We start from the raw sequence: 13,374 nt of genomic DNA, 5'->3' as shown, positions 1-13,374 counted from the left end.
CCTGACCAGGATAAGCGATGATCATGATGGGTCGTTGCATTATACAACTGGTTTAGTCAGATTATTAAGGCATTAAAACGACATTTAATATGGCTACTGTATTTCAATTTCCGGGTTACAGATCATGCATTTTTATCGCAATTATTATACAGACATCTCAGTTCATATATAGACATTATGCCGTAAAACCAATCATAATAGATCCAATCGGATCGAAGTAGGACCCGGAACCGGAAGTAAACCTGCAACAAGACACGTGGTGGATGAGGAACGTCGCTGTTCACCGGTTAATTCATTTACGGAGAATACACCAGGTCGGAAAACGAAAACATCGCATGCACTGAAGGGGATTCTTGTGGTATTTATGTGGTGCTTTGTTAACACTTTGCTTGTTTGTGCTGTAGCTGTCGAATAGCCATCAAAACAACCGAGGGAGGATTTCAAGCTACCGAATCGGCAAGGTGCCTTGATGCAAAGTGCGACTAGAATGACTAAAGAAAATCGCTGGAACATTCCTCCGAATGCCCCGGCCTGCATGGAGAAGCACCTCGACTCCGTGCATTATAGGAAAGGTAAGCCGATGCACCTGTTAGTTGGTTGAGTCGATCGCAGCAGATTAAAGCATGTTCTACGTTACATTATTCTTATTGCAGAAAGAATTGCATATGAAAAGTTGACCATTCGTTCGTTTCGTTTGTAATAGTTGTTTCGTAGCAAAGTCCGGTGAAGTATTATTGAGCAATGTTAAGGATTTCCCGCTGGTAAGTCGTGTTATCATCGTGGTACTCCCTCCCAAAAAGCTTGTTTTATTTGCTAGGTCAAATAGCCTGCTGTTTTAACGAAGTGTACTTCAGTGCATGAGCCACGTTAGGTCTGATCACTCGGGGCTATAGCCCCGATGCCAGTCTTCCTTCAAAAAAAAAAATAAATAAAAAAAGTCAAGCCCCAGATAGACTTGACTTATACCACTGACTTTTTCAATAGTTAGGAACGCCGTTGCTTCAGGCGAAAATTTGTTTACCAAATACGGCTCTTTATACCTTTTAAACAGTGTACCAGCAGAGTACCGCGTAAGGTTTTTATATACACATATAATCTGCTTCCTAAACTAATTTTAAGACGCCTATTATGCTTCTGTGGAATAGCTGTACGTTTGTTTGTGGTTTATATGAATACGCTCAATTTACAGTGTCTGCAGGCTCTTAAAATGAATTGTTTTCCCTGGAAGATGGCAGCCTGTTGATGGGTGCTTCCAGCCTGACCGGTAGGTGCTGGTCAGGCTCCATCTGGGTGTATCGGGACCCCACGCAGTGTCCCAGTGAGGACCGCTGTAGTGCAGGCGTGCAGACAGAGTCCGGCATCTCGGAAGCCAGGTGGGTGTCAGAGTGCGGCATCCTGGTGGCTTCAGATTCAGGTGAGATTCCATCTCCGATTTCTTCCTGGTTATAGGTGCAGTTTGCATTTTGATGTGATCGTGGGTCCTTTTATTATTGACCTTTTTAATGCTACATAATTTTATTCGTACAACGGACTGAAAAAATGTTATAAAAGGAATGATACTTTGGAATGTTTAGAAGATTTGAAAAGTTTATTTAGGTAGTTATTTAATATTTAGTGTTTAAGTTTCCATTGTGCTGGTGTGTGTCTAGGTGCCGTGGAACTGTGGGAACTGGCGGAGGATGGCAGGCTGATAGTGAACAAGTTCAGCCTCCATGAGCACGATGACATTGTCACCAGTGTCAGCCCCACCAGCGGAGGGGGCATGGCAGTCAGCGGCAGCCTGGACTCCTGGTAGGTGTCGGGGCTCTGTGATGTCATCAGAGCCCTTTATCTGGCATTCTGGATCTGAATCAGTGTCATTCAACTGGGTGTGCCTGGCAGTTCGCATTCCTCATTTGCATTGGAGGACTTGCAAACTGTGCAGTGAACTGGCTGTGGAGTAGCTTGTGCTGCAGTGTGGCCCTCCGACTTGGATTTGTCTGTTATTTTGGCAGCATCAAGGTCTGGGACCTGAATCAGGAGACGGTGGTCAACACCTATAATGGTAAGTGAGTCGTCGTGTGGCAGTGTGCTCGCTCGGTAACCTGTGTGCAGTGACTTTGTGACTTGCGCAGTGTAAGCCCCTCTTGCCCCTGTACCTCCTTGATTTTCCTGCTCCTCCCTAAACTGCAGGTCACTCAAGCTCCGTCAACTGTGTGTCCTGCAGTCCTCTTGATGAGGCCCTGTTCCTCTCCTGTGGTCAGGTAGGAAAACATCTCCCACCACACTGGCTTGTTAAATCTCGTGGCGTTGCCAGAATCCTCATTCTCCCGCCTTACCTCTCTCCTTCCGCAGGATGGTCGTCTCCTGCTTTGGGACAGGAGGAAATCTCAGCCAGCCAGCCGCCTAGGTAAGAATAGGCACTTTAGGGATTTGGCTTTGCGTGAGCAAACCTTGCCACATGGGCGGGGTATAGAGGTTGCTGCAGTCATTCGGACACGCTGGTGAGGTTTGTCTTGTACACCGTATTCAGTATTTGCTGCAGACTAGATGGTCAACCAAAGGTAAATAGGTGGAAGTATTTAACCTTAAGGAGGTGTGTGATGTAATTGTTCTGGTCCTGTTCCAGATGCGGTGTCCCCCAACTGCTCCGCCACATCGCTAGCCTGGCACCCACAGCAGAGCAACATCATCGCCTACGGTAAGGGTTCCAGTTGAGGACTGTGGGTCTGCTCTTCCATACCCTTCCGGCTTATCTGACACAGGGTCACTGGGAAGCAATGTAGCCTATTCGAGGCAGCAGAGAGTGCAAGGTAGGGGTACACCATAGATGGGGGGTGTGAGTCTGTTATGAGAAGCATGAGCGCATAGCCACACACTATAGGTGTTTCAGAGATGCCAGTTCACCTAATTGCATGGCTTCAGGTTCAGAAAGTACAAATCCAGACCAAGCTTTTGATTCAACCAGCCGGCTGAGTATAGAGTCACAGTCAGAGTACTCAACTGGTTGAAACCAAATCTTGGTCTGGATTTTTACTTTCTGAACCTGGACTTTTCAGCATTGCTGCACGCACATCCTGAGCAGGGGTACCGCAGTGAGATGCCCCTGGTTGGCTTATAAATAGGCATGTAACGATTCATCAATTTTAATCAATATTAAAAGCCTTGATTTCACTTAATATTAAGTGGCCTAATATTAAGGCCATGATTTCACTTAATCATCTGTTACCAAATATCAATTCATGTGATTAAACTATGACAGTTTGCCGAAACACTGCTAACAAAAACAATCTAGAGACACTCCTTAGTACAGAGTAGAGGTCACTGCATTACAGTCCATTTGATGTAGTTCAGTACATCTATGTTCCTATGTTGTCAGAGTAACCTATACATGTCCAGAAATTTTGTTAAAATATAAATACAGTAAGACAATGATTCTTGTATTCTTGTGAGACTTTTTATTTGAAGTACTTTGTATAGTTTTTTCAGAATATTGTATTGTTAAAAAGAAAAATAGAATTTATTTTTGTCTTTGTAGTGGAATTTATTTCAGCTCAAAATCAGCTTATGTTTACTGTATTGAAAATATCGATCATGTATTACTGAATTGTATCGCAGTAACATTTCTAATATTGCCAGATTGAATCGCTGCCTTGCAGAATCGAATCGTATTGTGACAAAGCTTACGATTTATACTTCTGGCTATAACCATAAGAGCTGGAATCTCGTGAGGATTGCGACGATAACCATGATCGTACTGGTTTTCTCACTCAGGTGACGTGCTTGGGCGGGTGACTCTGAGGGACGTCCAAGGAGAGCGGGTCCAGACATTAAACGCCCATGACCGTAGTGTTATGGGCCTGGCTTTTTCTACGCACAGGTGAGCTGGTACCATAGTTCAAGATGTCAGGCAAACGATAGGATGGTATCGGTCTAATGTTCAGATTGACATTGAAGGCTTACATATACTTTGCTTCTCGTTGTAACTGACCTCTGACAGATTGCTGCACTTAAAACATCCAGTTAAGGTTTTTCTGTTCAAAGACCATTACGGCCGGGAATAAAAATTCATACGTTTTGCCAATGAACTGGAACTGGTACCCAGTCCTGCTTATGGCATTTTTCCACTGGCATACTGGAACTGAGCCATACCCAATCCTTACCGCGAAGAGACGCCAGTTTACGGAGCAATTCCAACTCACTTCAGTTTTGCACTGCAGGAGGGTCGGCTCAGTAGAGACGTTGCCGGGTTTGGAGTGACGATGACGTAAATCCTAAGAGAAGCTTGTTTACTGTTCACACAGTGTGCATCATGATTTATTATGTGCTAATTTCTACTGGCGCGTCTGTGAGACTCGGTGTATTATGCAGGTATCAAACGCTAGCGGGATTAGAACGTGCTTGCGTGAATTTGCTTTACGGATCCATTCCGTTCAGCTGTTCCGTTTTTGAAGTAGGAGGTTGGACATTTTCAAGTTATGAGTTTGTGGGAATTCATCACAGTGTGTGATACTGCTAATTAACAATATATAGAATATATGCTTTTTTCCTTCAGATAATCCCCGCGCAGAACAGCAGTATCTCCATGTATTTTGATCAGTCAGAGGGTGGTGACGCAGCCAGCTGAGATTGGTCACGCTTTCGCTCCTATTATCAGGGACATGTCAGCGCAGGTGCACAGGGTTGGGTACGGCTCCTTTCTTGGGAGTGGCGGAAAAGCACAGTCAGCTTTGGCAGCGAGGCTGTTGGATTGATGGGGAGCTCATGGATATTCATGAGGTTGGACGTGCGTGTTGGAAGCTTGTTAGCCGAAAGCCCGCTGTTCTTGCTGATGTAACAATTTTGTCGTCTCCTCCGGTACAGTGTCCCCTTGCTGGCCTCCATCAGCGACGACTGTTCCGTAGCAGTGATGGACTCCCAGCTTTCAGAAGTGTAAGTGTCGGCCTCTCGATCTGTGCGTTTTAAGAAGTGTCCCTATAGCATTGCAGGGCTAATTACACGTCTAAATTCTTCATACCGCTGGACACTTTACTAATACATCATTATTTACACTGTTCATTCAGTCAAGGTGTTTATTACTTGCTGTTTATACTTTCCACAGCATCTGCTAATACCATTAGCCTTTTTTTTGTACTGTACTGGTTCTGATGTTGCTTTCATTGTTACTACTTACTGCCATTTCTCTTTGTGCTCTACTTTTAGTGTAGTATCAGTAATAGCATAGAGTATGGAAGCTGTGAAGTAAATCTCGCTGTACGCGTGCAGTGACAATAAATGTGTACTGTTACATAAATCCATTTAGTTTTGGGTTTTGTGCCCGTGTGTGTGGGTTTTGTTCCTGTTTGTGTGTGTGCATGCGTTCTCCCATTCTCATGCTAGCCTTTCTATTTCTTTTTGAAGCTTCCGGAACCGGCAGCACCAAGACTTTGTGCGAGGTGTGAGCTGGGCCCCAGGGGGGGCTGACACTCTGACCACGGTGGGCTGGGACCACCAGGTGTTCCACCACAGTGTGGGACTGACCCAGTCTGCCTGCCCTGTGGACCCTTAGGACTTCTCAGTGGGGGAGGAGGGCGGTCAGAATCAGGGGTATAACCCAGGACTTGACCACCTCATTTGGGGCGAGGGGGGGGCATTTTATATACAGCAGAGGGTGTAATTGAGCAAATGAGTTTGCAGCCCTTTTTTTCCGACACTCTGCTACAGCTAGGGGGTGCCCTCTCACAGCTGCCTTGGCACCCATCCAGTTGAGCCCAGGTTAGCCGGCATTTGTGCCCACCTTATGCTGACACAGTCCAGCCAGTGCCTTATGGGACCTCTGCACTCCTCATGCCATTTTAGCCAACAAACGTTACCATAGCACCCAAAGAAGCCCTCTGGAACCCAGTAGCTATGGAAACCCCCGCACGTCTTAGTGGATTCGGCAATTTTGTTTTCGGTTGGACTCAGTTTGTCTTAGACCTCCCCTGAGACTGCTGGCTTTGGTTTCACCCAACCTGTGAAGTACTGACGTTTGACGAGATTATATATCAGTGCTGGTAATACACCTCCTGGTTTTCCCAGCTGTTAATAAAGTTTGTATTTGTGAATGTGTTTGTGGAGTTTTTTTCCCCCTGATGTGCTGGGTCACTAGCACTGGAATTTCTAGTTTAGAACTGATCTTGAACTTTTGAATAGTTTTGACTGACTTCCTTTTGCAGCACACACTGATAAGTCAGTCTCCTTTTCCATTGAGTCATTTCAGTTTTTAGCCCTGATTCCACTGCAAGGAGAGGCCTCCTCCGTCCCTTTTCTACGTAAATGCTGGTGTTAGTCAGTAACGCACAATGCCAGTGACATACTTTTAAGAAGAGTATTTTGCAACACCCCACCTCGAGATAGAACGCAATCTGATAGTCAAACATTTTTGTGACAAGTTCACACTTTTTTAAAGATAAGCACATGACAATGCACTCCATGCTGGTTTATTGTGTTTTGTGTCTGTCCCCAAAAAATATGCCACTGCAGTGCAGTGTGCTGTCTCCTGCAGCATAAAGTCCATTTCCAAAAGCTGCGTGTAGTAACTGCTCTTCCCGGACTGAACCACATATGCTGAGCATCAGATGTATTGCAGTTACAGTATAGCAGTATTTGACCTGGTCTGTAGCCTTTTTCTGATTTATAGGTATAGACAGCCAATGGCAATACAGCCATTTCCACACAAAAAAGCTTACAATTAACAGCTTAGAGATCATGCATAAATATGTAGTTTGCACCTGCAATGGAAACCATTCCCTTGCAACTCCAGTTTTATGTACAGAAACACAGCTAACTGTTTAAACCTATGGAATTATTTACAGTGACCTTATAATCGAAGTCTTACGTCGATGACATATCGTTTCTCAGAGCAGGAGTGCAGATGATATGAGCAAAGGTTCCTGTCCAGAATGGTCCTACGTCTCCTTGGAGTTAATTGTTTTTGCTGATCAGTGTGATGGGCTGTTTGCTTCCAGGTCGCACTGCAAAGGTCAGGCCAGCAGGATGCTTCGACTGTGGCCCGTCACTGGAAAAAACAGGACAGAAGCATTGTGATTTTTTTAACAGAAGACAAAATACCTGCGACTGGCTGAAATCCTCACATTGACTGCTCAGAAATTAGTTTGATGCCCCTGCGATGGGAGCAATACTGGTAATAGGGCTGTGGTAAGGATAGAGATTGTGGTACCTGGAGGTAGGTTTTGTGGATGCAGTTAAAGCTCTCTTAGCCATTTGGCTCTCCAACTCTCGCAAATCCAGGCTCTGGGTCTTCGGAGGCGGGGCTTGAGGGTTTATGGCAGGATTCTGCTTCGGTGGCAAGGGAACCCCACCCTCCTCGTCGGACAGATGTGATCCCCATTCCTCGTTGTTATTGTCCGACTGAGGGAGCACATGCTTCTGGTCCATTTCCAGCATCTTTTTCTGTAGGATGCTTAGGAGAGTGGCCTGGCTTGTGGAGAGGGGGGCAGAGCCTGTCTTTAGGGAAACTTGAGGTGGAGGTTTGGTAACAACATTGGAATTTGCAACAGGGGAGCTTGGGGGCTTTGGTCCTTTTCCTGATTTTGGCTTTGGGGGAGGGGGAGGCCCTTTGCTGAATGAGACTGGGAGAGGTGGTGGTGTTGGAGGAGGTTGGCTTATCTTTTGGGATGAAGGGTTAAGGTTCGGGACTGGACCATTGTTATGGTGGTCTAAGATAACTGAAGACGTTGTGGCCAGACGACTGGTAATCACTGTTGGAGTGTCAGACTGGATCGGCTTTGAAGGTTCTTCAACACGGACCAGGTCGCCCCCCTGTTCCTCATCATCTTCATTGGCAAATTCTGGAGGAGGGGGGATGAAGGCGGTACATAAATCTTCACCACTTTCCTCATCCCTGATGCAGCTGGGGAAGGGTACGCTAGCAGTTGTTTTCTCGTTTGGTAATTCCAAGTGTAGGGGGGTCATTTGAGACTGAGCAGTCATTTGTTTTTTCGAACTGGAGTTTCGATCACCAGGAAGGAGACCCTGGTCTGAGTTTTCTTGATCTGTCAGACCTGAAGATGACGTGAACCTAGGGACAACTGTGAAAGAATTAGGCCTGGATTCACTGGGGAGCACATTCACTGGTGTGGATGGCTCACTGGAGCTGTTCCCCCTGGTCAGGGAAGTCCTTTGCTTTTCTCGCTCTTTGGCAGCCATCAGAAGAGCCATTGGTGACACACTACCTCTACTGGACATATTATTTTGAGGCATATGGCTATAAGGGCCATGCTTACTGCCTCTCTCTGAAGACAAAGCTGGCTTCACATAACTTGATTCTACATTTGGCAAGGTTAAACTAGTCCTTCGTAGCTTGGGAGAAGCTTTTGGGGAAGGAGGTGTGAGTGGGTTATGGTCTTCTGTTGTTTCCATGGATTTGGAATTTAATGCATTAATCTTGGCCTGACTAGGAAGAGTTGCTTGAAAACTGTAGTTCTTAATATCATTCTCCAGCTGGGTTCCAGAGCTGTTCCTTCGAGCTGGCTTTGACGGGGGTACAGCTGACTTTGTAGGAACATCCTTTGGATCCTTTACTTCTTGCTGCAAAGGTATATTACCAGTAATATCTTGTACAATAACCACAGATTGAGCTTTTCTTTCATGGCTCATCTGTCTATTGAGCAGGGTTGTTTTGGGTGAACTGTTGACCTTAGCCATGTTCTGTGGGTTGAAGCTGGATGGTGTTGGTGCAGGGGATGGAGGTGCCGGTGCCACAAATGAAGGCAGTCCATCCTGACTGGGCATGGAGGAGAACCTCATTGGCTTTGGAGGTGGAACTTTCTGAGTCCTGAGATTGATGATCTGAAGTTGCTCCATAGAGTACGTTGGTGGTTGTGGAGGAGCAAATTTAGGGTGCTCTGGTACCTCCAGGTCATTTGGTGGATTGGACAGCCTACGCCCTGAGAGGCTGACACCAGATGAGCTGGAGGGAGCCTTGGGAGCTGGCATTGCTGGTGGTCTGAGAGAAGCCAGGTCATCATCTTTCATGGTGATTTGGACTGGGGGCTTTGGTGGAGGCATGGGTGGGGGCTGTAGGGAAGCCAGCTGGAGTGACTCAGAAGGGGGGGTTGGGGTGAGGTAAAGCTCTGGTGGAGGTGGGATGGACTGTGTGGGGGGTGGTGGAGGAGCCACAGAGGGTGGAGGTGGAATGAAGATCTCTCCTTCTACTGGGCCAGGCACAGCCAGGGAGAATCTGCTTCCATATTTCTGTCTGTTCACTGTGAGGAACAAACAGGTACAAGCAAACATAAGAGGGACGATTGACAGGAAGAGGAAGTTCTCTTAAACAAGCTGAGTGAAACATGTTTTATTAGTGAAGGATGTAGCATGTTGCTTTTTTTGTTCCTTGGTGTCAGGCAGGTCAGTTAATGTTGAGAAACCCAAAATGTAAAGCCAAAGACACTTTCAGCTTATGCAATATTCTAAGGTCCATTTCTAAAAAACAACACCTTCTAAATATATTACTTTTTATTTGGTGGGGGAAGTAGGCAAACATGTTGTGCCGATTCTGCCAAATCAGACAAGTACTTTTAATTTTATTTAAGCGGGTAGGTTAATGCCTTATAACAAGAACTCCAGGCTTTCAATGATTTCAAGGGTCAGTTAGTGAAGGCAATACCAAGATGAGTAGATGACAGAATTTTTATATTGCCCTGGCAATATAACCATTATTACGAGGTCTCTCTGAAGGAAACGAGGTCTCTCTGAAGGAAAGTGCACTTTGAAGTCACAGCTGATTAAATGTAATGCATTGGCAACACCAGGTAATTCGGAATGGGAGGGGGTTTACCTTCCCCAAATGTCTGTAGGCCATTGACAGGTGGCATGATGGGCACCTTGGGTGTTGGGACAGCCAAGCCTTGCAGGAGGTCAGAGGAAGACTAAGGAACAGAAGAGTAGGTCAGTCAGCTTGGTGGCCCAACCCTGTGCGAGAGGCTTGGGTAATAATTAAACAGCTGTGCCTGAGGCTGAGTTAATAAATGAACAGGCGGATTGCCCACGAGGGCCGAGGGACAACAGCACTTCCGGATCAGGCAACTACTGCGCGGTTCTGTGTATCATGCACAAGCAATCAGTAGCACACATGCTATGAAGTAAACAATGAGGAGAGGGGGATTACTGCATTTCTGTGCTACCAATTTATTCTATTTAATAGTAGATATAAAGTGTAATGTAGAAAAAAAATAGAATGCAAAATGGAAAAAGTGACGTGCTGCTGTGAGATCATTCCTGTCAAATTGGCTCACACTTTACGCAGGATTTCTCAGGGCAGCCTGACAGCCCATAGCCAACGCCCTTAGCTGATTCACACAGCAGTCTCTGCACTGGGACAGTTTCCCAGGCAACACAAAGCTCATCCCCAAGGTCCTGCCATAAGTCAGACTTGCAGACTCCACCCACATCTCTGCCCAAAACGGCCAAGGTGGGGAAGCCCTGGAATGTCAGTACACGGGGAGGATTTGTTTGTGTGTACTTGCACTCGTGTCTATGGGAACAAAGGGATTGCGTGTTGGTGTGCATGACTGTGTTTGGTGTCGTCACCCCTTCCTCCCCTCCCCAGGGATCTGGGAATGCCTTGGTATCTTTTCCAGAGCCACATACCCCAAAACCTGATCAGAACATTTCAACCATGCTAAACGTATGGGAAATGCCAGGAAATGTTATGGGCACAATGGGATTCGAGCCTCACCCGCAGGTTCTGCTTTGACCAGCCCATAACACTGGTCACATGTCTAGGCAGCATAAGTACCCAAGCACCTAGACTGTACAACCACCTTCTAGGTCAACTGCACATAATATCCTTATAGCTTTTTGGGCTCTTGACAGCCCAGTGACTCTTACTCGTCCATCACACCAGCAGAGTGCATGGGTGGCCGATGTAGAAGTTATACACATCAAAGCATGCGAGCTGCAGAACTGCATCATGTCGCATTTTACGAGCACCTGCTCTAATATGGAAACAATACAATCCAACCTGAACACACCATGGATCTCTCAGTTCCCTCACCTTACTTGTCAATATCTGCCACCCACTCTCTGCCCCTATCCCACCAAACATGGAATCATCATGGCGATTTGAAAGCAAGTTTGCGTGTTTCCACAAACGTCTGAGAGTATGTAGCGGTAGAGCAGCAATGGCAGCTGCAGTTCAGACTTTCTCAATGTCACACAACAGGAACTCACAGCTCATTGATTTCAGGAAGAACTCCCGCTTGAATAAGCTTTTCGTTGACTACAATATTGTGACGGAGTTTCTGTGGAACATTAAGTTAAAAGTATGGAACCAAAATTGTTGGCAGGTAGAATAACCAGTCACATTTAAAGAACTAGAGATTGGTCTCATTTGACCTCATTTAACCATAGGAAAGCCTCTCGCTGGCCTGTGTGTATAGACTTACAGCGTAGTGTTTCACTCTTGGTCTGGCTCGCACTTTTGCTGTGCCTGATTCAGGGACGGATGAGGTGTCCAACGAAAAAGAAACATTTTCTAACGGGGAGAACGAGAAAAAAACACCAGTTAGTATATAGCCCTTCACTGCATTTTGGGGTCCAATACACACTACACACAATATGCATTGTGATCAAAGATATAATTGAGATATAGATAGGATTTTTGATTCTTTTTAAATCACAATTTATATAAATTTGGCTATAGCCTTCTATAACCAGTACAACATTCATCATCGTCATCGTCATCATCAACACGTTGTTTCATACAGGTGATGTCGCTTTGCCTTAATAATCCTTTCTTTTGTATTTTACCTTTAAAAAAATGAAAGAGTAGTTATGTTTAACGCTCATTAAAATGGTCACTTCGGTACAAGGCAACAGATTAGTAATATTTCACAGATTTTATACAATTAAGACTATATGATCGCATGTTTTCATAGGAAAACCAGCCACCGCAGATTTTAAACCATCTCCATGATTGACAGCGCTGTGAATTACTGCCAAAGGAAAGGTGGGGAACCCCTGTGACCTCGCTACCTTCCCACACTTCCTTCGACACTTAAATCGCGCCCTGTAACGCGTCAACAAGCTGCATATTTCTGATCACATTAAGGTTACACAATGTCCTGCTCAAAAACTGCGTCTTTACCGTGAATTACCTGTCCGCAAAATACTACAGTGCTACTTAAAGACGTAATGCGATTTCCAGCTAACTTTAAGTTCGTGATATTATATTTACCGCATTTCTGTTATAGGCTCCTAGTATTATTTTAATACTGAAATCATTGTTTTTTTTCAATCCCAACAACTTCTCCCAACAGTTAAATTTGCTGGATTTTATCGGCTAATATACTGTAATAACAGTAACAGTAATTTGACACCGCATTGATAAGTCCTTCAAGTACAAAGTTCAAGTGTCCTTGTCACAGGACATTCCCTTTCAGTTATAAAATAACACATTACAAATTACCGTTTTATTACTGATAATCAATAATAAAACATGTCAAGCTGTCAGCTTTTCAGTGATCACACTCACCTGTCTCCTTCGCTGTAATTTTGGAGTCGAAGAGTGACTGGTTCTTCTTACCCAGAAAATTAAGATGTCCTTTCTTCATTGTGATTTTTTTTTTAATTCCGGGCGGATAATTACGTTATTACGCCACCATGCTGAGGATGCTTCGATGTAAAAGCGGAGACGAAAGTTGCCAACTTGTAGACTGTAGGCAGGTATATGATCTGCTTCGCTTTCTTAACTTTGTCCAGGAAAAGGCTGATAAAATGGCCACCTCCCCCGTCCCTCCCTGTCGCACTTCGGCAGGTGAGGTAAACAAACCCGGCGGCCGCGGCGCACCCCCGCCCCGCTATAGGACCTCGAACGTCACATCTTAAGAACCTTATTAGTCACGGTGTCCGTCGCAGCGAGCGCATTCCAGCATGGACTTAAACAATGACTTAAACCCAGGAAAAGAAAAAAAGAACTTTTTTTTTGGCCGCGTTCCTGTTGATTCATTATTAAGCAATAGGACGTCTCCATTAATAAACGCACCACGGACCCAATAGCACTTATGTGTTCAACAAATCAAATGTAGTCTATATATATACATTCATGTTTTTTTAAAATAAAGCCATGATAATATTCCATTGCAAAGTACAGGCATGACGGTAGGAAAAAGTTGGAGGAGACTTGCCGTTTATAGCGCAACAAACGTCACCATGGTAACGCGTTTCATTTCGGGTTTCAAACCGGTTCTGTCGGTCCGGTCGCTCCAAGGGCGTAGATGTGGGTATGGACCGTAGGGACATGTTCCTACCGATATTTGTGGGAGTACCGTGTGTTTAGAGGGGCGGGGGTTCGGAAATGATTCGGTCCCTACCAATACCAAAAATATGCCCACGCCCTTGACTTGCACCAAC

General features: G+C 45.3%; 2 protein-coding genes across 2 annotated transcripts; one reads left to right on the top strand and one right to left on the bottom strand.

The window, feature by feature from the left end:
- Nucleotides 1-108: 108 nt before the first annotated feature.
- Nucleotides 109-6,065, top strand: wdr77 (WD repeat domain 77). Its single transcript, XM_049021688.1, has 11 exons — nt 109-314; nt 405-572; nt 1,229-1,414; nt 1,650-1,791; nt 1,995-2,044; nt 2,173-2,243; nt 2,335-2,389; nt 2,609-2,680; nt 3,754-3,859; nt 4,843-4,911; nt 5,380-6,065. Exons 2-11 carry the CDS (start codon nt 470-472, stop codon nt 5,525-5,527), a joined length of 1,002 nt encoding a protein of 333 aa, XP_048877645.1. The 5' UTR covers nt 109-314; nt 405-469; the 3' UTR covers nt 5,528-6,065.
- A 359-nt stretch (nt 6,066-6,424) lies between these two features.
- LOC125747022 (uncharacterized protein C6orf132 homolog) lies at nt 6,425-13,057 on the bottom strand. Its single transcript, XM_049021687.1, has 5 exons — nt 12,497-13,057; nt 11,409-11,497; nt 9,800-9,890; nt 7,181-9,227; nt 6,425-7,018 (listed from the first exon to the last, which is right to left on the bottom strand). The coding sequence occupies exons 1-5, from the start codon at nt 12,573-12,575 to the stop codon at nt 6,925-6,927; spliced, it is 2,400 nt and encodes a 799-aa protein (XP_048877644.1). The 5' UTR covers nt 12,576-13,057; the 3' UTR covers nt 6,425-6,924.
- Nucleotides 13,058-13,374: the final 317 nt, after the last annotated feature.

Source organism: Brienomyrus brachyistius, chromosome 8 (assembly GCF_023856365.1).
Source record: "Brienomyrus brachyistius isolate T26 chromosome 8, BBRACH_0.4, whole genome shotgun sequence".
In the NCBI taxonomy this organism is placed as follows: Eukaryota; Metazoa; Chordata; class Actinopteri; order Osteoglossiformes; family Mormyridae; genus Brienomyrus; species Brienomyrus brachyistius.
The sequence above is the reverse complement of the archived record's forward strand: the minus strand, read 5'-3'. Positions and strand labels throughout refer to the sequence as shown.